General features: G+C 43.3%; 2 protein-coding genes across 3 annotated transcripts; one reads left to right on the top strand and one right to left on the bottom strand.

Annotated features, from left to right (window-relative positions):
* The first annotated feature begins 669 nt into the window (after window positions 1-669).
* Window positions 670-14,585, top strand: kcnk15 (potassium channel, subfamily K, member 15). 2 transcript variants are annotated; one of them, XM_076041924.1, is made up of 3 exons: window positions 670-789; window positions 12,081-12,598; window positions 12,807-14,585. In XM_076041924.1, the coding sequence occupies exons 2-3, from the start codon at window positions 12,316-12,318 to the stop codon at window positions 13,796-13,798; spliced, it is 1,275 nt and encodes a 424-aa protein (XP_075898039.1). In that variant the 5' UTR covers window positions 670-789; window positions 12,081-12,315; the 3' UTR covers window positions 13,799-14,585. The 2 variants fall into 2 exon arrangements, with proteins under 2 accessions (XP_075898039.1, XP_075898040.1); XM_076041925.1 differs by lacking the exon at window positions 12,081-12,598 and having other exon boundaries at window positions 672-789.
* Window positions 2,317-7,206, bottom strand: ogfr (opioid growth factor receptor). The gene is made up of 7 exons (XM_076041937.1): window positions 6,909-7,206; window positions 6,332-6,397; window positions 6,164-6,245; window positions 6,000-6,078; window positions 5,686-5,752; window positions 5,152-5,300; window positions 2,317-5,063 (listed from the first exon to the last, which is right to left on the bottom strand). The coding sequence occupies exons 1-7, from the start codon at window positions 7,032-7,034 to the stop codon at window positions 3,968-3,970; spliced, it is 1,665 nt and encodes a 554-aa protein (XP_075898052.1). The 5' UTR covers window positions 7,035-7,206; the 3' UTR covers window positions 2,317-3,967.
* Window positions 14,586-26,246: the final 11,661 nt, after the last annotated feature.

The following is a 26,246-nucleotide window of genomic DNA, read 5'->3' as shown; positions in this document are numbered from 1 at the left end:
GGTCTCATTGGCCAGTTATTCCTGTGAGAACAGGCCAACCATTGTTCCCGCGGATTTACTGAAGTGTGATATGAAAACGTGTGTCGGTGTTGTCCTTTGAGGCGTGTATCTATTGTAACAGCTCATGCTAACAAACAAAGAAGAACTTGTGGTTACAACTGGCTCCTGTTTATTAAGTTAAAGGTCACAAAGTTATGATTGAATGTTAATCTAAAGGAAATCAATGGCAATTATATCACTTATTATGGTATATATCAGTCATAGGTAGGTTCAGGACCCAGAATTGCTAGCCGCACTACTGGTGGAAAGGATTGGTAAAAAATGTTCTGTAGCTCTATTTAAAACAACAACAACAAAACTGGAGAAGTAAAGAGGAGGAGGATGTTAAGCAAGCTAAGCTCAGCTCTACAACAAACTTTGCAAAGAAAAAAAAAAAGACACCTGTCACACTCTGATTTCACCAACTCTCCTCTGCTCAGCTCACCAAACACCTGGCCTCACGCAGTTAATCAGCACACCTGGAGCCCATTCCCTGCAATCAGCCCCAGCAGGCCCACACTCACTCCTCTGCCAGATTGTTTTTTTGATTGACTTTCCAGCCCTGGTTTCCCTGGTATCATTTGCAACCGCTGGTTGGTACTGAGCTTTTCTGTCGGTCCTGACCGTCGACTGTCACCACGATGGGAAGTGTTTGCCTGCCCTCGACGAACCCCTCGCTCGATACTGTGCCTGCTGTGCTGCGTTTGGCCTCCTACAACAAAGGTCACATCAACGAAAGAACTTCTGAAGGTAGAGCTGCTGTCTTTGTATGATAACCTGATGCGATTGTGTGACATGCTGACGTAGGCGAAATGTTTTGCTGAGTGAGCTGATTTTTTTTGTGCGTTGTGTCTTGTGTATCGCATCATTTGGACCTGTGCATGAGCGTTGACTTGCTATGTGTTGTTTTTTTTGCATTCTTGGTTTATATTCAACTTGTTTTCATCATTGTCTGGCAAATACACAGCATTTCTTGTGGGTTTAGGTTTTTGTGTGTTGGCCTACTGTTGTGTTCAGCCTTTTACTGCTATAAGATGATTTGATCTATTTTGTGAGGGGGATAACTGTAATTTATCGAACTGGTCAGGAACGCTTGCCTTCTGCTTGGATTAAATATTCATCTTTTAATCAATAGGGTGCGAGTGGACACATTGGCTTGGCTGAAATAATTTGGGACGTAATGGCCAGGGTGTGATTGGGTCGGGCAGTGACTATCTTGCTGGATTTCAATGCAATTGATGGTTTGGTTATTGTCTGTACCAGAGAGTGCTGGTGTTTTGGAAGGGGTTCCATGAGCTTCTTATTATTTCTTTCCACCTTCATTTTTATTGTATGTTTTTTTTTTAAAGACACTTGCAGTCAAAACACTTCAATATGATACTGGCACCCAAATTATACACATTGTCAGTAGTAGGAGTTCAACTGCGAAGGCTTTGGTGGCGTTGTGGGGGCTGTTTACAACCTTAAATCATCATGCAGAGTCTTGTTTGAATTCAGCCTGTGAACAAGAGCTGGAGCTTCCGGGTTACGTCTCAACTAAAGGAAAACTGGTCATGTTTCAGAGTGATGTAGTAAGAAATTAACATTCAAAATCTCAATGATTCAACAGGTGTGTAGAGTCGAAGCACTGCTGCATTTAAAATGATGTAGTCCGCAAACAATTTGGAAAACTTGTGTCTCACAGAACCTGTGCGTCTTGACCTGAAGTGTTAAAAAACAAACAAACCGGAAAATAAAATGAAAACGTTAGACGTCGTGAGCTAAAACGAGACTGTGCAGATCCATACACGGGGGCAGGCATGGGCAAATCTGTAGGGCCCAGCATGCCTGAGCGCTGTCTATTTATTGTCTTCACCTGCTGCATCAATATCTGCAGGATTGTCTACCTTCTGCTGGTGAGTCATGTTACTTTACTGAGATATTTAAAATAAATACATAAATAAAGACACTGGTATACTGCAATGCTATCCTATCCCCAAATATGCAGTTTACCAGAACCGGGGCTACTGGAGCTGAACAGTCTTTGGCAGAACAGCATAAAAAAACAGTAGACCTTTATTCAGCTTTGTCAACAGCCAGATTATTAGTTTTTTGTTGTTGGAGGTGAGGGGGCAGTCGTAATACATAAGAATTAAGCATGTTTGTAAAGTTATTACAATGATCTCAATATGTAAATACCATACTCTTAACAAGAAACAGTGCAAATATATATATATAAAAAAAGATGCATCAAGATAATCCCCCTGGCTTGGAAATGAACATACAGTGGAACTCAAATGTTATAGTCGGAGCTTTTATCAGTTCTTTCAGAGAGAACGCACATGTTTTTACAATCAACCAGTCTCATCACATTTTTTTTGGCAAGGCTTTAAGATGTTCAGTTTCCACCTCTGCTTTAACCTACATTAACCAACATGGTGCAACATCGTTGAAACCATCGGTTAAAGACTGCAGGGTCCAGAACAGAAACACAAAAGAATGGGAAGCATTTACTTGCACACACACACACACACACACACACACACACACACAAAAAGACGCTCTTTTTACTCGTTACGTATCAGTGCATTAAATATTCTATGGGTGAAAGCATTAAGGTGTTAAAAAAACAACAGTTAAAAAAAAACAAAAAAAAACAACTAAACGCTGAAACCAGCCATTTCATGTTAATAGTGCGCAACATATTCTGCGGACATTGAACAGCAGTCATTACTGTAGAAAGGTAAAGTCTGGTAATATTCTATATTTTCACCGTCAACACATTCCACAAAAACAATGAAAAGTGATTTTAAGCCCGAGTGCAAGGCTGTCCGGTTGCGTCATATCTACTGATGTAACCGCAGTGCCTATTTCAAGCCCGACGCTTCACTTTTTCTAAGCTGAACAGGTTTTGCACAGTGATGGAAATGCGTGTCAAAGTGTCTCTACGATTTAAAACGGCAAATGCTTTGAAAGTCTGCTGCCGAGTTCACTCGCAAACTAATGGGGAATTCTGAGAACTGTGGTTTGTCCGACAAAACAGAAGTTAGCCCTTATGTTTTTCTACGACGGAACTCTTTCAGAGAACAGTGTTGGTGCAGACCGGCCAACCTTGCACCGCTCCCGCTAGTTGCATTTCTTTCTCTTTACCTCGGCGAGGGGGGGGTGGACGTGATCGATAGATTCGCTTGCAAATCTAAATGTTTTTCATTTTAGACTTTGCCGCAAATGTTTTCACAGTGAAAGTTTTGTGATTCACCGTTGACATTTATCAGTAGCAGAGGGAGCGGGGATGTTCTGCTATAGGTTCAGTGGACTCTTTATTCTCTCTGCTCTTCAACAATTGGTTGAAACTACTGCGGCACGTGCCCATTTCCCACGCAACTTGCACGTCTGCAGCTTTTTGCTTAGTTTAGAGAGGCGAGTCACACCCGCATAAAACGCGCACAGGTTGGCAGGTCCGCAAGTGTACATATCAAGTCAATCCTGACTAGACGGACACGCTTGCACTTCCTGACCCACAAAACTGACAAGGAGTCTGATAACGAGGCAACAAAGTCTTTACTTTCTTACACCACGATCATCTCGCTAAAGTCTTTCATACCAGCGATTCCTGGTAAGAGGCCTTCAGGGGTAAAACGCTGCAGATCGCAGCAGTTTATCAGTCTCCTGCTTCAGTTAAAAATAAGAAATAACTTGCTGTCAATAAGAATAACAGAATATGACCAGCTTTATCTTTCAACATAATCCAACAGTATATTCAGTCCTTCATTTGCAATTAATTCATGTACTGCTTCAAATTGAGGAGTCCATCTAAATGTCATAACATGGCAAATAATAAGGCCAGCATGTCTTTTTTTTTCTTCTTCTTAAAACTCATACTCTGTCCCTATATTTACATTTCATTTAACCTCCAATAAAAGTATTTAGTGTGATTCATTTCATTTGTTCACGAATCCCCCATATTTTGGCTTGAGCTCGAGTTTTGCGACTCCATTGTCATGTCGTCGCAGTCCTTTCCGTTTGTCTGCTCACTCTCGTCTTTGCCACTGCTCCTCGGAGACCCGTTGGCCGCCGACAGACCTTCCTGGGACATTTCTAGATCGTCACTCTTATCCGCCACTTGATTAAAATCAGTTCTCGGGATTTTCTCCTCCCTCCCCTGACACGGGGAGGGCGAATGCTTGGAAGTCTTGAGTGGGGTTTGGCCTGAGGAGCTGCTGGCTTTACTGCCACCGGCCTTCTCCTCTACCGCCGGCCCAGTCGCTGACCCTGCGGCGTGGCCGGGGCTCGGCACCGCTGCGTCGTCCTCCCTCTTCTTCTTTGGTGGTTTCTCGGGCTCCGCGTCCCGGTCGGTTTGCATAGGGTCGGCCTCCTGAACGGTGTCTTTCGTGCTGCTGGCCGACTTGCGCTCGTCGTCGGCACAGGGCTCGGACTTTGCCGTCACAGTGTCGGGACTGGGCGACTGATCCATCTCGTCCATTTCTTCCGTGCAATCGCCGCCGTTTTCCAGAAACTTCTCAGACTCCGCCTCTGCGCTGCCGTTTCCCACCGCCTCGTCCTCCTGTTTCGGCTCGGGGGATGATTCAGGCGATGCATTTTTGTCTTTGCTCGCAGTTTTAGCCACTCCTTTCTGATCCTTGGGAAATTTATCGAGCCCATCTTCTTTCTGCTGCACGCCTGCTTCTCCGTCTTTGCTCTTACCTCGCGAGTACGCCTCCTCTTTACCGTCCACGCTGCCGACGACCACGTCGGACCTCTTCTCTATCTTTCTGAATTGTTTCTGAATCTTTCGGGGGCACCACACAAACTTGTCCTTTGGCTCAAAGTGAAGATAAGCGAAACGCACGAGCTCCTGCCGCTTCTCCTTGTCGAGGACGGCGAACAGGAAGTAGTCTAGTACACTGCGTTTGACACTGCTGAGGGTCTTCTTGACGAGCGTCTCCTCGAGGAAGAAACGCACAAGAGGGGCCTGGTAGTGCTTGAAGCCGAGCTCTCCCAGGCTCTTCAGGATGCGAGTGATACGCAGGTTATTGTGCATATTCCTGCGGGGGGGCATTAGAAGCTTGCGTCAGTGCCACGACTAAAAACAAAATCACATTTCTACTGCTGACAGAACACTTGAGCATTCACCTTTCCAGATTACCAAACCGCTCCTTCCAGTTCTCGGCCCGTTTCACTTCCCCCGTCTCTTTGTTGACCAAGCGCATGCCATAGAAGCCCAACATGAGTTCATAGGACTCAACAAGTCTCTTTTTGGCATCCTCATTCTTCTTAAAGGCCTAATGAACAGAACAGATTTTTGTGACTTGAATTCACACAGACTTCCTGACAAAATCTTAGAATAAAAAAAAATGAAAGTAGCAGTATTTCTGTTTCTTTCAGTCGTCTTCAAACAGCTGGGAAGCTATTAGTGCTTATTTCTGTTTCTTGGAAATGTTCTTTTTGTTTAAAATAATTAAAAGAACTGCGTATGAGTAGCTCCTAATTACTCCTTCTCTCCATCACAATTTGCCATAAATCAACTCAGGAGTTCAGTACATTTTTTTTTTTTTTTTTTTTTTTACGTTGCACCAAATTGCAAAGCACTAAGAGCCAAGGAATTCAGCCTAATATTATTATTTCAGAGTTCAGAGTTTAGACACTTGTCTTCATGTTGATGCTTACCTCAATTTCCTTCTTGGTAAGTTCTGAAGCCATGTAATTAACCCCTGGCTCTCGAAGTGGGAAAAGCCTTGTAATGGCAGAAATGCATGAGAGAATAAACACAAATGTACTCTGCATTGCATGAAATTACAATTGGTGAAAATCAGTCATTTGACAATTCAACTTTTAAGGCACATTGGATTATCATAATAAACTGAACTTGCAATCACATCACACATCTCTCAGATTGCGACATGCGACACACAGACCATTAGGAGTTGACACTGGTTTTCTAATCTGACCATGACACACAACCCAAACCCAACGGCACATACCACTGAATGTATGAGTGAACTCTCTCCAGTCTTTTGTAGTCATTCTTCCAGTCTTTATGAAAGGACTCGATGAAGATATCTGTGCCAAGTGACAGAGAGAGGTCCATGTCAGTAAAAACACAACGAAGCAACGCTGACTGCATATTATTGGTCTAGCGGGTTACCATCAGGGGCAGAAGGATATTTATTGAGATAAAACTGCAGATTGTTCATTTTGTCTTCGGAACACTCGTCATCTGTCAGATTCTGTCACAAAACAAAACGAGGTCAGGTAGATCCAGGCTGCGAGGACAACTGTTTTCTAAGATGCATTTGTGCCAGTTGGAACTTACCGGGTATCCCCTTCTGTAATTCTGCATGTCCTTTGCAGCCCTCATGTTTCTGGACGTGTGATGCCACTGAAAATGAAAGTGAAAGTGAAATCAACCCTGACACGTCCGACACGAGAGCCGTTCCACAAAATGTGGACAAGCAACATTGGCGGGCTGCAGAGTCAAACTAACGGTGCTCTTATAATGGTGCAAAAAACATTTCCTATTTTCTAATGGCAAGTTACCATTTAAGGCCAAGGCAACCCACTTCCTTTATACAGCAAAGGAACTAACACGCACTCGTACAGTCACGTCCCTCCAACAATAAATAAAAGCGGGGGGCAGACTCGATGCAAAGAACCTAATATAATATTATTTAGACATTACGTCTGCGACGGCTAAAACATGACGCTATCGCCAGAAGCTAAGTAGGCTAGTTAGCTCGCCCGCTGCAGGAAGGCAGAAAGCCACCATTAGCGTCCCGCTCTGAGCAATAATAGCGCCGTACAGTACCGGGACGCTACAATAAAGGTGTTATTAGTCAACGTTTTGTCTGTTTGTATGTTGGCAAAGTAATGAGGAAAAAGGTTGTAGTTACTAGAGTCCAGGCAGGTTTGTTTTTGTCTTGGCAGGATCGACGGCTTCGGCTCTCTCCGACCGGCTCGTCTCCGTCACTTTCCGTGTCCCACGTCGAGTCGTACTCGCACACGCAGTCGTCCTCCATTGCCGTAATGGTTTGTGGTCGTAACTACAGCTGAAATGGTGTGCTGCCGGGCATAGAACTTTGAAGTTACAATGGCATTTTCAGGTTATGTGAGGACGGCCCTGACCAGCAGACCATCGTCAGACAGCGGCACCGTTGGCGGCTGCAGTACTACTGCTGCTGCCGCTGCTGTGGCTGCTGGTGCTGCCTTCATGCACCGGCCGGAAGTGGAACACACCGACGTCCTCATGACCCTCCACGAACGAGCTGCACTTACTCTAATCTTCATTTTACCTTGAATTGCCCTTTTTACATATACAAAGTAAAATATGGGGTGTCGTTGAAATACGTTTATTTCTCAAAGGGGCGGGGCATAACTCGCACACTGTGGTGTACGAGAAAGAGAGGAAAAGTGAAAGTTTAACCAAGGTCTACTGGAACGCATCATTAGTTAGCGGTTGAAAGTTGATTATGTTTCATTACGAAACACTAATTCGTATGCCGCCTTTATTTGATCATTTAATTAGTATGCAAACGCTCTCTCGTGAACGAATCTTTATTCCGACACAACGAGAAGGCAGCACGGTTACTGTGCAGGTTGCCGGCGACATTGTCCGCAAACCAGCTGATGATTCAGGCAGCTGATGGATGCTATACGAAAACCCCGAACGTTAATTCAAAAATTAAACACTTGGTCATGATTAACAATCTCTTTAGATCGATGACCTCATGACCACAAATCAACAACGCATTCACCACATTAAATACAAACACGATTTTTATTTAATTTATTATTTTTATTTATTTTTATTTTATTTTTTTTAAAGCCACTATAACAGATAAATTGTGTGGATGTAGGTTATTCGTAACGTCGCCACAAATAACGTTGCTGGAACATTTTCATAATAATCAAACAGCAGTAAGGTTCATGTGAGGCTATAAAACATGATTGGGAATTTCTCCCAGAGATCAATAAAGTATCTCCTTTAATCTAAACAAAAGTGATGCGTCTATATTTTAAATAGAGATATCACTGCTACATCATTGCTGATATTCATTCATTTACTGTGAATATTTGCTCTTTGAAGATAAATTGGTCAACATATTTGATCACGCTTCCTATTTCTTGTTAAATGTCAGAGTAACAACGATTTGATTACTAAATGTGACAGACTGAGATCATTAATGATGAAGTGCTTCTTGAATCTTGACGGCCTATTGCTATCAACTGTTGAAATCTATGTTGTGGTTGCTAAAATATTGTTGCATCTCGTAAAAATTCCTTGCTACGTGTGATCAATACCGGTTGTCTGGGGAGGAAGGAATGAGCTAAATTTGTAAACAGATCACTGTCGGGACTACTTAATTTACATATGTCAACAAGAATGAGCACCATGCCTGGAAGCTGCTTACATTTTCTTAAAGCAGATCCAACAAAGCACCTTATTAATAATATATAAGGCAGCAGTTTTATGAAACGACCTTTACAAACCCTGCAGACATTCACACACAAACCCACAGTTCAAATGCAGTCCATCTTAAGTAGAAGAGTCTGAGATCTCATTACAGTGTACGATATCTTCAATAGGATCAGCAACTTGGATTCGGCTTTCTTAAGGTCCAATAGCACAAAGGAGTCAAGTGTGAATACATAATTGGACCCTGATTGTAGCTCCTTCCAGTAATTGGACAGATGCATCTTTCCATGGGAGCATTTCATCATTAGAAAGTATAAATAGAATTGTGTATTATCACAGGGGATTCAGTGTTGAATGGCCGCTGGTGTGGGTTTCTATTTTTGGTTTAGTTACTGTGGAAACCAAAGGGCTCTGCAGGCATTCGGCATTTGCTGCTGCTATTTAGCGCCTCTGCTTTATTCCTTTCTACCTTATTCTATGTAAATCAAAAATGTATGGAACAAAACCTTTTTTTTTTTTTTATTATTATTATTCTTATAAAAAAAATAGTGTATTTGAATTTAATCTTTGATTGAAGGGTCCAGTCCAGGGAATATGCAATGGTCTCTCATTTGAAAGACCAGTATCAATGACCCTCATCTCTTGGTTGTTGTCATGTGGCATTTTCTTGGATCTCATAATGCATCCCAGTCCAGCTATATAAAGCTTCTGAGCAGTTGAGGTTATCTTTAATGCTATAACAGCGAAATTGATAATTGGTGCAAACAGTTTTTTCTTAACTTATATGTCAAGCAGTCTTAAAATGGTAAAATATGGAGAAAATGTTTACGAAGAAAGAAAATAACAGAGGGATGAAGTGTTTGTCTAAAATAAAAAAGGAAGATCCTTGGATCATAAAAAAGTGCATGTGTGCTCAATGTGTTTAACAAAGTGCTGGTCCACACGATGGATACAAACTTGAATCACTCACTACACTCTCAGGCACGCAGACATACACAGACACGCATTGAGAACAGACCTATAATAAAGGCGCATATATAGATATTCAAACTTTCTATTTTGAAAATGTGACTATTTATATGGCTTTACTGTAAGAATCATCTCTTTCATTTTTTTTTGTCTGACTGATTTTTGTATACCAACATTCATAGCCACTTAAGAAAGACTTGAGGTTATATACATTTGACTTGTGTCCAAGTAAGCTGGCAAACATGGCAACATTCACACCTAACTCCTGTGACATGTCAAGTCAAATCAAACTAAACTCTCTTGTTTGATAAAAAAAAGAAATGCTATTGAAAAATTTAAAAAATCAAAAGCTTGAGTTGCAAGAACATTTCCGTTTTCATGCAAACAATTTCTTAACATTACAATATATATATATTTTATATTATAATTGTTGTTGTTACTGCAAGCGAGTCACCCTTGTTAATCTTGTTGAATATGCATGTTTCTTTTAATCAATCCAGAATGGTGAAATGGCAGATGGGATTTATTTAGTGAAATGAAAAAAAGTGTCCTACAACACAAATCCGTTTTTTTCTCTGGATGACACCATGTGCATCTTTGAAATGGTTTCATCCCATCTGCATAATTTCAGCATCACCATAGATACTGTGTTCTTTTTTATGAGATGGGATGACCAAGAAGGGCAAACATGCGTTTTTGACAGTTGCACCCAAAAAGAATTATCAACCAGAGGAAGAAAAGACTAATGCCTCACATAGATATGAAATATGTGCATGGAGAGTGAAAAGCCAGACTGAAATGCAAATAAAAATGAAACAGGCAAAAACCAGTGCTGCATAATTTGGATTATTTCATGTCGGCATTGGTGCCAATGTGTGTGTTTGTGGTAATTTAATTCTACCAGAGGGAGCAGAGAAAGACAAGGTGCTAAACTAAATCTGCAAGGCATCTCTTTAAGTCCAAATACTTATCTTGAAGCCCAGGCCTGGTGGGATTGATGGGCCTCCTAACTTTGTTTCAGGTCCTTGGGCTTTGAAAAGGGTCGGAGCTGTGTGGGCTGATGGGCATCTGCTGGTGCGACAGGTACCTCTCTTATCAGCTGAGATGTAATTGATTTATGGAGGGCTGGTTTGAATCACAACAGGGATGCAAAGTGTGCTGATTTTAGCCACTTAACACTGAGCCAGGGCTGCTGAGGACTGGTTGCTCCGTTTGAGAGGAACAAAAGAACACCGTCATCCACCTGCAGCCCACTGTTGGTGCTTTCAATACCTACTCAAACACTGAGATCATGCGCTTAACATGGTACTCTCTTTCTCTCAAATTTTGAATCCTAAATGATGATGTTTTTGATTAACAAATTGCATCATTTATCCAACAAGTGTATAGATCATTGCACTTGTGCAACCAGTGATAATCCCAGTGTGAGCTTTTCTGGTTTTGCCATCCTTGAGACCATGTTTGAAACTGAACTGAAAACAGACGTGCACTATTTTATTTTGAAACTTAATCCTCTATGGCTAATTTAAACAAAACAAAACAAAACAAAACAAAAAAAAATCAAATGTTCAAATAGTTCCATTTTTTTTTGTCGCTGTCTATCTACAAGTCCCATAAAGCATTAGTTCATTTCACATCTTACAGTTGAGTCATTACTTGAAATCAGTAAAACTTCATATACTTAAATATTTAAGTATTTAAAGTAATTGTATTATTTGGATGACCTAAGGTTTAAATCATACAGCACTGTTTTATTCAATAATTAGTAAATTTCTTCACTTTCACTGGATCACTTTATTACCCATCTTCAGAGAATTACCCTACATACATTCTTCTCCACCTAAAGCAGTGATGACCCTGAGCATGATTGCTTTACCTAATAATGCATCATGACAGTCCTTTCACCTGGGTTTCATCATATTCAGCTCCAGGATGAACTCCCAATCATAATCTCTTCCACCCACCCACCTCCTCTCTCTAAGTGCTGAATGCCCCCGGTGTTTAATCAAAGCGGCAATGTGCAGTTAAAATTATAGTTTCAATGTCATTTGTTAGGATTCAGGCATTCTAATGGGAGACGTACAGAATAAACCCAAGCAGACATTGAAAGAGGAGCCAAGAATGAGCAGTGGGCATAAAGGGAACGGCGAGTCTTGTTCTTGGGAGGCAAAGTTATATAGTCCTATAAAACCAGTCAAGCCGGGTGTCCTGTGCCAAGGGCAGGAGTGCGCCAAGCTCCCTGTTACAAGTCAGTGAAACAATAAAATACATATATTTTTCAATATATATATATATATATATATATATATATATATATATATATAAATAAAAATAAAAATAAAAAGGCCAGGGTACTGCAAAGAACAAAACACTAGACATTGTTGCTGCGGTAGGAGATCCTGCTGGTTGCTGTCCATGGTCCTGACCTCCCCCAACCCCGCCCACGTCGGAAGCTCACTTGTTGCACGGCGCTGAGATACCGGAGCTTACCACGGACCTTAAACACACATCAGGCTACGTTACAGAGCGCCGTTTTTTTTCCTTTTCTTTTTTTCCCCTTTTTTAAACAGAAGACCTGTTTGCGCATGCGAACACGCGAGCCACTTTCTTAAACAGATGAACGTGTTGAGGGATCGCTTTTCTCCCAGCGAGGTATGTATTTCTTTGTGTTAAAGCGGAGACCTGCGGGCGGCACGACGCACCATCTTGCCCGGATTGATTTCCCTGCCGTCTCTCGCCGGCACTACGTTTTCACGCAACAGGCTGCAACGCCGATGTGGGGTGTCTACGCTGGAGAGCAGCAGCAGCGGTAGCGGTGTCACCCGTGAGCTGCCGCCGATCTGCCTCCGCCGGCTCTCGACCCCGCACACGCACGCACGCGCGCACGCACGCACGCACACACGGCGACACCGACGATGAAGAAGCAAAACGTCCGGACCCTGTCGCTCATCCTCTGCATGTTCTCCTACTTGCTGGTGGGCGCCGCGGTGTTCGACGCGCTCGAGTCCGAGTCGGAGAGCTCCCGCAGGCGCGTCTTGGAGCAGAAGCGCAGCGACATGAAGAAGAAGTACCGCTTCTCCGAGGACGACTACCGCGAAATCGAGCGAGTGGTGCTGCAAGCGGAGCCCCATCGCGCCGGGAGACAGTGGAAATTCGCAGGCTCGTTTTACTTTGCCATAACAGTCATCACCACCATTGGTAAGTTAGTGTGTCGCATCTTTGGAAGTGACGGCTTGTCTTTATTGTGTTGTTGCGATTTTGAGTGGAGCTTTTTCTTGAATAACTGCAAACATTTGTCTTATGGTAAATGTTTGAGTTTTTTGTTGTTGTATTTTTTTCAAGTGAAGTGGTTGGGGTTGTATCACCCAAGCAGTGTTCCTCTGATTTCCTCTCTCTTTGGATGAAGGTTATGGACATGCTGCCCCAGGCACAGACGCAGGGAAGGTCTTCTGCATGTTCTATGCTGTGCTCGGCATACCTCTCACTCTGGTCATGTTCCAGAGCCTGGGCGAGAGGATGAACACATTTGTCCGCTTCCTCCTCCACAAGATTAAGAAGTGCCTGGGCTTCCGACACGCTGAGGTCTCCATGGAGAACATGGTGCTGGTGGGCTTCCTGTCCTGCATCGGAACGCTGTGCGTCGGCGCCGCTGCCTTCTCACACTTCGAGGGTTGGACCTTCTTCCATGCTTACTACTACTGCTTCATCACGCTCACCACCATTGGCTTCGGGGACTTTGTGGCCCTGCAGAAAAAGGAGGACCTGCAAGAAAAGACGCCCTACGTGGCGTTCAGCTTCATGTACATCCTGGTGGGCCTGACCGTTATCGGCGCTTTCCTGAACTTGGTGGTGCTTCGCTTCCTCACCATGAACACGGAGGATGAGAGGAGAGATGCCCAAGAGAGGGCGTCGCTCAAGAGGGACCGAGGCCTTTTGGACGGAGCGCTGAGTCCACGAGGTGAAGGCGACGGACAAGGGAGGAAGAACATTGGGGCGCACAGTCGAAGCCACAGCGCTCTCTTCCTCCCAATAGAGGAGGGGACGAGCCGCACCAATCTCATCGCCTCCCCGGCAGAGGATCAGAGCGGACAACGGAGCCCCTGTGCGCACGGCCTGCACGTCCACGTCGAGACAGGCAGACGCAGGCCGGCGTCAAGCCTCAGCTCCCTCTGCTCCTGCGTGTGCTACCGCCTGGGGATTTGTGACAGTCCCCTGATGTCCCGCAGAGGCCACCGCGGCTGTCACATCAATACTGTGTACTACAACTCGGTCTCCTACAGGGTGGAGCGTTGCTCGCCAGGTTCCAGGGCTAACACCGGCCCGTCTTCCCCAGGCAGCACACTCTCGCCCGGGCACAGCTTCCAGGACTTCCCTCGATTGAGGAGGAAGTCAGTGTGAAGTGCTCTGTTTGCACAAACAGAACAGTATTGAGTTTTTTCTTTTCTTCTCATCCCAGTGACTCCGTATTTTGCTCCACAACCCTTTTAATGCATGTCAAATGACACTGACTCTGTCAGATTGATAAGTTGTCTGTTGTGGAAGTTGAAGTCAGCATGTGAGAGATATCTTTTTGTTTTTCTTAAGTTCTCGTTTACATTATTTCAATGATTCTTCTCTTTTTCCCTGCATGTAAGCCAAAGTGCAGTGCATGCTTCAGAGAATGTACAGCGCACAATGTGAAACGCACGAGTGCCATGAAAAGGTGTGACACCGTTTTGGCTTTAAATTTACAGTTTTCTTGGTGTAGTGTTTCCTAAAGACAGGTTAATATGAATGTATGTGAACAGCCTCCGCTCCTGCTTTAGACGATACACAGCCTTTTAACACCACAGCTAGATGATGTCATGAAACTTTTGTATCAGAAAGCCTTAAAGAACTTAAAGCACATGAGATGTGTGGCTTCTTAGCTCAGTGAATTTCATAAATACTTTTACTACTTCGCACAGAGGAGTGAGACCAACTTCTCTGTGCGCTCTTCCGAATGATTGTATGTGAGTGACTTATACTTGGATGTAGCACATAAAAGGTATGTAGCCGGTCTCACGTGAACTTCCCACAGCCCTTCCCAGAGGATTTGTACTGTTTGGAGTCGGGGTGTTGCTGCTTCCTTGTAAAAACAGTTTGTAGTCAGATTCGATGTGTGTTCACTGCAGTATTGTTTTAATTAAATCCAGAGGAAAATGCCTTTGCAGTTTTTCTTTTTTGTCTTAATTAAATATGTGATGGAAAGGGGACAGAGATACAGGGAAGTGTTTTTTTTTTGATGGAAAAAAAAGTATCTTTAGTTTTCTTCTCGTGAAATTGCTGTCACAACAGCTTGTATTCAATTTAAAGGCTGACAAATCAAATTTGTAATGTTTGGAGTGTCGCACTGAAAAATCTTAGACCTTGAAAACTAGTTAAATCTGCTTGAGCCATATAGTAAATAACAAATTAATTTATACCATCATTTACAGTAATGTACAAAAACTCTGCTGTTAAATTCAAAGTCAAACCTTTTTGTCTGTGGCGGCCTCGTTTGCCGTTTGTCCAACCTGACATCACTTTTGGAGGAGAAATTACAGACAAAATAAAAAATGAATATCCCCAAGCGTACAATTCCATCCATTTGCTGATCTGCTGGTACAGTAGACTAAATATAAAAGGGATTGGACAAAAGAACAGAGTGGTGATTGGTTATGAAATGTCATCTGCTCTAACCGCTCGGGCGTGGAAGTCGAGATTGATTTAGCTTTCTCTCTCTCTCATTTCATACTCAAAGTTTGATGCAGATTTTTTTGAATTTTGACTGTCACAAGTAAGGTCATATAAAGGACATTAACACTTACATTTCACGTCGGATATATTGAATTGCAAAAGGAAAGGGAAAAATGATGGAGTAATAACTATGACAAGTATGCCCTCTGCAGGTGGCAACATCTTTCTTAGACGGACTCATGTAAAACATTTGGCCACTAGAGGGTAGCATTTACCAATGTTTCAATCAAAAAGGAATCGATCAGGATCTGATCTTGAATTTTTATTTTGTAGAAATCAGAACATCAGTCCACAATTTTCGAAGTGCAGGGCTGACTGATGAGGCGTCAGGGTCCTCATCTTTATTTTTCCTATTCGTCTTTAGACAATGGCACAAATAAAGAACTTGGAAGAGCAGCGAGGCACTGACTCACCACCCACATGTAAGACACACTTACATTTAAACAGGAAATGGGTAAATTCAGCAATTTTGTCCATGAAATCATGAACATTATTGGACTCAAACAGAAAAACGATATCAAGCACAGACTAGAGAACTAAAACTGAAAATAATTTTATTTGATCATTTAGGTTCATGTTGTACTCCTCATGAGGCAGGTGAGGCAAACACCTCCCCCACCCGACCGCACGTCGGGGTTTGTTTCTGTGCTCTCATAATACAAACCGCAAAATGACTTCAATGTGCCTCCTAGCCTGCAACCGGAGGAGCTTCACATTTCCAATATGACGCAGGAAACAAAATCAAACCCTCCATGAAGCTCAGATGGAATATTCTGCAGCCTCCTACAAAACACTCAGTTCTCCTTCCAGCTGTAAATTATGTTTTGTCTGAACTTTCGCACGTTTGAAATTGCAGCAGAATAAAACGCAACAGACGGGGTGATAAACCTGACAATGTGGATGGGACACAAAAGGATCTTTACATACAAATGTCGCTGTAATGCAAAAAATATCATAACTGCAGTAGTGCAAGTCATGCCGTTACAACGCAATCTTTTCTCAGCATTACCCATTTTTCAAGCCAAGTTTTTCCACTTGCCCTTTTGTTCTAATGCTTGTTCCTACATCTTAACAGAATATGATTCAGGCTTCATGAGAAATGTGGTCGCTTTGATAATTCAGGAGTGTACTGTGCCCGCAGTAGCAGCATTGAGGCGAATACTAGCAGTATTTTGATTTGATTTAACATGAGACGGAACACCTTCTTTGCTACGCGCCTGCTTTATACTATAATCATTATCGAAACAAGGTTGATTGCCATCATCAAGAGTTGGAGGCGTGGGGGAAGGGAGTTACTTTTTACTTTTAGTGTGTCATCACCAGGCGTCACCACATCACGTCACATCCTTCCCTCATTGACTGGCCTTGATGCCATGATCTGATTTAATGATCGATATCTGTCAAATCAGCATTTGTAGCATCATTTCCAAGTTAAATGTGCACTGAAAAATAATCCATTTGAATATCCATTTTCAGAGCAATGTTTCTGGAATGAGCTGCCTGAGTGCCGCATAAAACGCAAAACATGGCACAAAACTGGGACACAATTGGTTTACGTGGATGGATTACAACACAGTGCCTTGAAATTTTTTAACGCAGACGTTAAAACGTTGAATATTGAGGTTTGGAAAAACTAGAATACACAGAGGCTAAAATGGACTCCGGCACGGAGGGATGATCTGATACAGAAGAGACCCGCTTCACTCTGCGTCAACACTGGAAACTATCTGCCAAAAGAGTTTCACATTTGAAATGCAAAAACAATGTTTTTGAGGGAGAAGCTCTGACATTTGGATATGAAATATATTCTGCTTTTTCTTCAAACACAAATGCTCTGCAGTGTCTAAGAGTGGATTCCTACCTCTGTAGCTTTCTGCCACTCGAGTTTTAGAAACAAACTTATTCCTTCATTGTGCAAAACACCCAGGTTGAGGAACGCCCATTTCATTTGAGCAATAGCATCTTAAACCAATCAAATCATTTTACTTCATTATTAAGTTCCAGCGATGTTGAGAGAAGCCCTTTATAGGAGCCTAGAAAATCCTTTGGAGCAGCCGTCTTCTGGTTCTAAATGGAACCACTGTTGATGTTGTTGTTGTTGTTTTTGCTTCTGTGCTGAGGTCACTGTTGTTGTCATTGTTGTTCATGCCATCCCGTGTCTGTCACGTCCAATCCTGGCTGTAGTTACGTGTCTTTTTACCCCCCCTGGCTCTGCAACAATTCAGACTAAGTAAGACAAAAACAAAACGGCAACCACTGACTGAAAATATAACATTAGAAATCCTGTGCATTGCACTAAGGAAAGATAAAATACAAATCCACAATGTTACAAGTCAACCAAAACAGTACGGCCCACAGTGGAATAGTTTATTACCCTTGTCTCTTTCATAAAGCAATTCCATTTGTGCGTCCACGATATTTAAGGCCCTGCTTCTGGAGAGTTACTCCAGCCAAATGTGAGCACGGGAAGCCAACCCCTTAAACTTCCCCTTTCACGCAGTTTTCATTGACTGCACAGCGGCACCGACTCGCAAAGAGCCCTTTGTCTCCTAAATGGTCTCTTTAGAGCCTTCTTTATCTGTAATAGTTTTGATGAATACGGGCCAATGCCTCAGACGAATGTGCTCTTTTTTCCCCTTTTTTTTTTTTTTTTTTTTTTTTTTTTTAAAAGCTTCTCCTGGCAGAGAGAAGTGCTCTCCTCCTCCCCCTGAATCATCCTATAACTCACGGAGTCACAATGAGCTCAGGGGCCGACGGGAGAGGGTGGGCGGGGGAGGGGTTCGGGTTGGTGGGTGCAGCAGAAAAAACCCTCCGCAAAAGCAGTGCAGCTCCCCCGTTTGCCACTTGGAGGCAGCGACACACTGGCCCTCCTGTGTTTGCCCAGCTGTGGTTGCCCCCTGCCTCCTCCTCCTCCTCCACACCCTCTCACCGCCACCGCTGATGGTCGGGGGTGATGAGGGGTGGGGTGGGGTTCGGGGGGCTGAGGTGCAGCAGTGATGAATTACAATTAGAGCGTGCAACAATATCAATAAGAGCTTCCTGAGCCATCCGTCGCTCATCCCCAGCGCCCATGTTGACAGAGCGGCTGCAAGCGCGGCTCAAACAACACAATAATTAAACACTTACTTCAGAATGATATGTGAGCAAATAAATTGGACACCGAAGCGCGCGCAGACACACGCACGCACACAAAACGGGGCAAAAATAATCACATCCATTCTGGTGAGTTCTCTACTGGAAAGTCATTAATGGTTTTAAATGAGGACGGGGCTGCCACAGATACAACTGATCTGTGTGTGTGAAATGGAATTAGGTGGCAGAGGATGACAAGTGGAATCTTTTATGTCTAATTCTCATTGCTCATTGTGTTGGTGTAAATAGTGTGTGTGTGTGTGTGTGTGTGTGTGTGTGTGTGTGTGTGTGTCCCTCCCCTCCTCCTGCTCTGCTGTTTCTCTGGTTAACAAATGACACTGACAGCTCGTGTTTTCCACTTCCCACTGACATACAACCAGTTCAACTGACATCATTATCCAAATAATCGCTGCTGCATAATCCCTCTGTGTTGAGCGTCCCGTCTGATGGAGTGCGCACGCTGAGAGAACATTTTCTTTAATGTTGAAGCCATTGTTATGCAACATTTCCTTTGCAGTCTAACTACATTTACCGTCTACCAGTCTTTCCTCTGTCATCAGTCTCAGTCGGATTGTGTGTCGTGATTGGTAAATGGTCAGCGTTCTTTAGATGCTTGATTCTTATTGTAACCGGTCATCTGCTGGTGCTGGTTTTTACGCAGGCAGTGTGAGGTCACTTTTACCCCCCTCCCAACCTCCTTTTTTTTTTTTTAGCAGCAACTTACACAAAGTGCTGAAATTCACCTCACCGCGAGTGAAGAATTAAAAGCAAATGCCAGGATACCAAAGCGGTGAGTCGAGAGAAGCACAGAAGCGTCGAGAGCTGAGGCGTTCTGCTGCTATACTCTGTGGATTTGTCACTAGAAGCAGCTTTCCCCCCGCCCCCCTTTCTTTTCTTAATACATTTGATCCGCTGTCGTTGGAATAATAGTAATAATTAAAAAAAAAACCACTGAATGAATCAAGTACAGTAAAAGACATTTTTCCCACACCTTGACAAAAGTAAGATCTCAAGCGCAGGCTTTTTTCTTGTTTCGCTTGAAGACTAGATTGTGATATTTTAGTTTAAAAGAATCACGGCTTCAGCATCATCCTGGAATGTGTGTGCATGTGCGCGCGCGCGCCGCTCATCTGATCGGCTGGCTCGTCCCAGCGGGGCTACGCGCGCACCGAGACCCCATCCCCACGCACATCATCAGAACTTCTAACAATCGATCAGAGCTGCCAGCGCTCCCCATCCCAGCGCCTCGTGTTGGTCTCCGAGCAATTAGCCTGCCTGCATCAGTGAGTACACAGCAGAAATGTGGCTAATCTCGCTCCCACTCCACTTTCTCGCTTTGCTTCCATCGATTCTTTTGTCGCCCATTAAACATATTCCTTCCTCCTCAGCCCCCCCGAACCCAGACACGTGACAGGTTTTACAGCTCTAACACTAATTCCATTTATTTGCCAGTACAGGGCTATTGTGGAGGAGTCGGCAATGGATGTGTGAGCCTGAGCATGTCAGATCCCTTTTCTGCCAGCGCACGTGTTGGTATGTATTTAGTGGGTTGATGTAGGCTGTGGAGGTGTGTGTCACAACGATGGACACTCTGACACTCTGTAGCCCTTTTGTAAGATAAAAGTGTGCATCTATCGCTGGAGAGACTGCAGGTGTCTGGGCTCTAAAGCTTCCTGGACACCTCCGCCTCCGCTTTTAACTCAGAATAAATAGAAGAAACATCTTTTTTTTTTATTATTATTATTTTTTTTAAATTATTATATTAAGTTTTGTGTACACAGCCGTTCAATATGAGCCTGACTATGCCCTAGCAGTACGGTACACAGCTATGGCTCTATTTCCAAGCCATAAAGCGAAAGGTTTCATCTTTAGGTTTAGCTGAATAAATGTTTTTTTCGTTTTTGGAGAAATTTAAAGGCTTTTACTTTTATGTGAACATAAATTGAGTGAGTAAGGATTTAGCGCTGTCTAGCTAATTACACCTTCTGCTTTTTGGGATTTTTCTGTTCAAACAAATCCAGTAATGGAAGCAGGTTGTTCATTGTAAGAATGGGTGAAGTAAAACATAAAAATGAATGAATGAATGTTTCTAAAACATTATTGCAGACAAATATGTTCTGCTCTCTAACAGGGAGATGCAACATGAACAAAAAAAAAAACCCCACAACAAAACGAAAACCCCTGCAACATTTCTTGAATCAAAAAATCAGCGGCGTTTAGTTGCAAAGTAAGTTCTTGTTGAAGATTTGCATTTAGTTGTAAAACTTGGGCGCGAATCAATGTGCCTTTGTTGTTTCTTCATTTTGCAGCCAAAAGACTAATGGCGCGTTTGGCGTCCAGCAGTTGGGTAAACACAAGTGAGGGCCCCTGCTGGCTGCTGCATGCGGTGACCTGGGAATGAGGGGAGCTCGGTCGTGCTGACTCGGTGAATCTGAACGCCACGGAGGCAGCCTTGTCACAGCGCCAACCGTTCGATTTGTTTAGAGACACAATATGGCCGTCTTGGCTGTGTGCTGGAAAAGATGCCGGGGGAGCCGCCACTTGGCAGCCAACTTTCTCTCGTCGCTCCTTCTCCGTTATTTTTCTTAACTCTGCGTGGTGCGAGTGAGGAAGGAAATGGGCTTTCACGCTCGCTTCAAAGCCGTGATCAAACTAGCCGTGTTCTCCAAAACAATTCTGCATTTTGACGCTGTCATTGTCTGCTGCATGATTTATGACTTGGAGCGGAAGAGCCTATTCATGTTTTTCTTTTGTTTACGCTCTACCCTTGAATGGGTCTGGCAGCATGACAGTTTTTTTTTTCTTCATAACTACCTTTATGAAATTGGGTTTACTTCTGGGACCATTCGGAATGACTGAACTTTCCAAAATGTGCTGTTTTTATTTGTTAAGTGTTTAACTTGGACAAGTTGCAGTAGTTCTATCTGTATATCTGTCTATCTGTCTGCTTTTTTTCTCATAGAAAGTACGTCAAGAATACATTATGGTCCTGTGATATTTATTGACGTCCGTGGGACAACGCAGAAATGCTTTATATACCCCGGGAAGATGTTTGGCCTCAGTTATGTTCCTCAGTTCTGTCTCGGTTTTGGGCTGGGATGGAAAACCAGGCTGCTGCGCAACACAGTGATTCAGTATGCACCTAAATTATTGCAGCCATTTGTTACCGGGTACCTCTAGTGTCTGGCCGTCCTGTCAACAGCCTCCACTGGGACCATTTTCTCTAGCGTGGCCACGGACGCGTCTGCAGATATTTTTCAAATGCCACTATCATGAAGCATTGCGCACTGTTGAATGAAAAAAATCATTAAAGCACTGCCACATGTTGGCGTGGTGACAAAATTCTTGACATTAAAATGTAAATATATTTGTATATTTATATATTTGTATGTATATGTATATATGTAATGTATATGTACATATATGTGTAACATATGTGTGTGTGTGTATATATATATATATATATATATATATATATATATATATATATACATGTACGTATATATACATGTACATATATATGTATATATGTGTGTAGATCATCACAGTTATATCACATTAGCATTCGCGATGGATGCATTTATATTATAGTTTAATAAAATATTTTATGGAGATGAGCAACCGAGAGAACAAAATACCACCAATGTCATTAGTGACGCAATCAGATAATCAGTGGAATAGAACAGTGAGGGAGGAATCAGTGTGACCCCTACTGGCTGGGAGGTATAAATGCTCTCTGTATCACCTTTGAGAGCAAAGAGCTCTGTGCTGGGCAGTTTTGTTTCTATAGTAAGAGGAAAGAGCTGAGACACAAAGTCTATTACAGTGGCATTCGCCTGACCAGACTGTGACCTTTTCAGACCAGGATGACTGTTAAATATATCTAGAAGAGCTAAAGGATCCGTCTGCAGGAGATGTAGAGAACGAACGACGCTAGTATTGACCGACCAGCAAAGGACGTTGAATTGTTTTGATTTGAATGATTTACGAGAATTTCCTCCTCCTCATACTCCCACCTTTGATTCCCACAGCAGTGATCTTATGCATTTTTTGTCAATCGAGCCCCACATAATCGCTTCCATGAGATGACAAGCCGAGTAACGAAATTGATAATTGGAAGTATGACATCTGATCCGGGCGATGCCGCGCATGATTGGACATAATGAGAACAAATTGCAGGTCATTATTAAGAGCAGCCCCGAGGTTTTCACGACTCTCTATTTTTAGAGTTCACTCCGTCAAATGTGACAGAAGAGTGAGGGGACCCATTGGAGTCGCAAAGTGGAGCCTTTGTGCCCATAAATGTGATGGAAAAGTTCAATAATAACATCAGATAGACAATAAATCTTCTCAGCCAGCAGGTCAGCAGCAGAATGGGGCTTTGGAAGCGCAATGTGCTCGAGGCATTTGTCTATTCATTGTGTGATTAGTGACAATAGACAGACCGGGTATCTTCTCACATGTAGGTAGGGAGCTGTGGAGAATATCCGAGTAACAGCCTTTGATAAAGATTAAGGGTGAATTTCGAAGCTTAATCCACAGTTTCTAATACAATTCACACAATTTAGTGTTGATTTATATGTCGGCTCTCTCTCACTGATCATTCCAAACAGCTGTTTGAACAACAAAAAGGCCAGAAATACGCAAATATCTTACAGAGTATAATAGGCAATTATGAGAACAGGTGTTCCACAGCCTAAAATAAGTGACAGAATACATTTAAAGTAAATTATGTCTATTTTTATTTGATATGGACATCGCTGTCGCGGTGGACAGATCAGATACTTTGCTTTAGTGTTTTTAGCATATATGCTAATTTTCAACACCAGTCAATATTTCTATTAATTAGTGTGCTGCTTGTGATGCCTTGTGTGGGATTTTAACGACTTGCGCCCGCAGCGTTCATGTGTTGACTGTCAAAACAGGGACCGAACCACAAGTTACGCTACAAATCGCAACAAAGTGGCGGTTGGGTCGGAATGTTTTTGAAAAACGAACTCCCCCACGGTTGCGCATGCCTGCTGAAATGCTGCAAGAGTTTCAGAAACTCTGGAAAAACTTTTGCACCGATGATCTCTTATCAGCTAATGACTTATTTTTTCAGTTTCTTCTGCTGTGTCGGTTGCTTTCTTTGCGCTCCTCATCAAATTTTTTGCCACACTGCGACTGTTTCAAGATGGAGACATCCTAATGTTATGAAGGGGTGGGGAAAGTAAACTTTTTGTTTTCTTTAAGTCTGGTTTGCTGGGGTAGAAGTTGTGAAAGTGAGGGGAAGATGTGTCAAGTGTGAGCCAATTAGCTGCTGCTGAGGCTTTAACCGCTGCGACTTTTCTCTCAGGTGAAGGGAGAAGTGAAGCGTGTGTGAGGCGGCGTGGGGGGGGGGGGGGGGGGGGGGGGGGGAATCTCTCTGTGTTTGGTCTGTGGTTTTAAAGAGGCCGTGATGCTAAAATGTCATCGCCGGGAATGCAGCCGTAGATCTCGGTGAGACAAAGCGGGTGCGAGTCAGGTTAACGGGGTACCTTCGTCGTCGTCATCATCATCGTCATCATCATCGTTTGTTACGCCTCCCTCTGTGTCATCTCAGCACTACTGGCTTTAATCTGCTTTGACGCATTTGTTTGTACTCGTCCGCTTCTCATGCTTTTAATGGCGTCATTAAATGTCGTACTTGATCTGGGTGTTTTTGCCTTTGTGGCAGCTCAGCTCCACCTCCCCCTCCCCACGTGACGGTCCCTCCCCATTTGAACGCTGCCTGGTAATGAACAGTAATGAACTGCTGTGTGACCTGCGGTTTGTGAGTAATTGATTCTGAAAGCGGCGTTTGAAAGCATGTTATGTGTGTCTACAACGTGAGGAGGCGCCGTGTCAAAGGCAGACGACTGCTGCGCCCCCCCCTGACAGGGCTGCTAGTGCGCCTCCGGCCTGTAGATGGCGGTGCTGCACTTCCCGTTATTGAGCGGAGAGCGCGAGCCCTCGGTGCGTGGTGGCGCTTTCAGAGAGCGGTGATCCAAAAATAAGGAGGCGGCCGTGGTAAAAAAAAAAGAAAAAAAAAGCTGCAGGTGTGATTAAGGTTTGTTTTTCTTTTCGCTCTGATGCTTCGTTTATTTTCTCCTCTGAAGCCAGGCCGCCTCTTTGCCCCTTAATGTTAACATACAGTATTTCTGTTTTCTCACGTAATAGGAGAATTTGATTTCCTCCCATTTCGTAGCTTTTACAGCTGTTGTCCAGTTAGAGTTTAGAAACCGTAACTCTGCACAGCAGTCCAGTCTAGCTTCTGTTCCCGCTGTCCAACCCTTTTGTCCTTTATGTGAAAATAGATGTATAAAAAAACCCACAAACTTTATACTTTTTGCTGCCTTTGTGTTTTTTTCCTGGTTGATTTTCTTCTTATTCCACAGTACATACAGTACTTGCTCTCGTAAAATGTCTGCTTTTTGTTCCTCTCCTTTAGTTCAAATTGAAGTTATGTTGAGTCAAGCGGTTCAATGACCCAACTTCCCAGGCCATCTCACTTGGACCATGTCCTTGTTTTTGCCGCCCAGTACGCCTCACTATGCCTCATTTTTCTCCTACAGATATATGCACGATTCAAAGAAGCATGACTGCAGCGGGTAGTTGAGCATTTTTGCAGGGAGCTGCAAACAGAGGGCTAAATATGCTGTTTTCTCGACATCTGCAACAACCTTTCATTGATGGCTAATTAATTGAGTGAGGCTGCTCCACTGGAGTCCAGGATGAAAATTAAAGACCAGATCATGGGTGTAAAATGGGTGCTTTAATATCATTGAGGGAGCGCTTTGCAAGAAATCCAATCACCATGCGGCGAATAATACCGAGCTTTCTGAACACGTACCGCATTGGCTTTATCTCTTCACTATCCCCGAGTCCATATTTTCCTTCTTACTGTCCACTCAGAGGAGATACGCGAGCAGACAAAACTGTCAGACGATCCCGTTCCAGGCTGCGGCTATTCAAGGGGGCCAATTATGGAGGCTTGATGAAGAAAAAACACTGCCTGACCCGATCGCAAAAAAAAAAAAGAACAAAAAAACTTTGTGAAAACATTTAAAAGTCGGCGAGGCAACTCATTAGCCAGCACAATGCAAGCTGATGAATACTAAAACTGTCACCCAAACTGAAAAACTGCCGCCTTTTGTAGAGTTTGGTCATTCCTTTGAAACTTTGTTGCGGAATTCTGGAGTTCAAGGTCCAGTGTGTGAAATTTGGGCTGATTTATGATCTTTATATTGGTGGAAGCTTAATACGCTGCCCATAAATACATTAATGAAAGTGTACACTCACATTAGAATAAATGTAATTTGGTTTTCATACACCATGGGCTGTCAGGCGAGTTTCCTTTAATCCCTTCAAAACTTTACACACTGGACTTTTAGATCTCCCGACCTGTATTTTGACTTATCTGAAAGGACTTGTTGAGGTGCCGGGAACCCACAGCCGAAACAAGTCAGTCTTGTGGCTCAGGGATGCGTTGATTTCCACCTCTGCACACAGTCTGTACCTCACCTTCTGGTCACCTCCCTGCTTCGCCTCTTTCAGCGCCCCCACACTGGACGGCTGCAGCGGGGTTTCGCCTCATGTGCAGATGGCGAACAACATGAAACCGTGGGGACCGTCCAGGCTCGCGGCCAGCCACTGCTCTTTTTTTTTTTGCTGCGCAGGTAAACTGTTTTGGAGAGGAAAAGTGGAATGACAGCAGTGCCAAACATGATTAACAGAATAGTCTCCTGACGGCTGGATCATTGACGAAAAGATGTTTGTTTTCGTTTCGCCTCTTGTGTAGGAACAAGGAATTGTTTTAGAAAAATGAAAACACCCACGTTCTGTTCTAAAATAAAAAAGGGGGATAAAAATCCCCCCCCCGCCCCCCAAAAATAAATAAATAAATAAAATAAATCCTATTGGCAGGAGAGCCCCATGATTTTTCGCCGATGCTCTC

Source organism: Nelusetta ayraudi, unplaced genomic scaffold, assembly GCF_046127955.1.
Source record: "Nelusetta ayraudi isolate G7.1 ecotype Tasmania unplaced genomic scaffold, CSIRO-AGI_Nayr_v1 ptg000070l, whole genome shotgun sequence".
NCBI lineage: Eukaryota > Metazoa > Chordata > Actinopteri > Tetraodontiformes > Monacanthidae > Nelusetta > Nelusetta ayraudi.
This window is presented reverse-complemented; position numbering and strand designations above follow the sequence as displayed.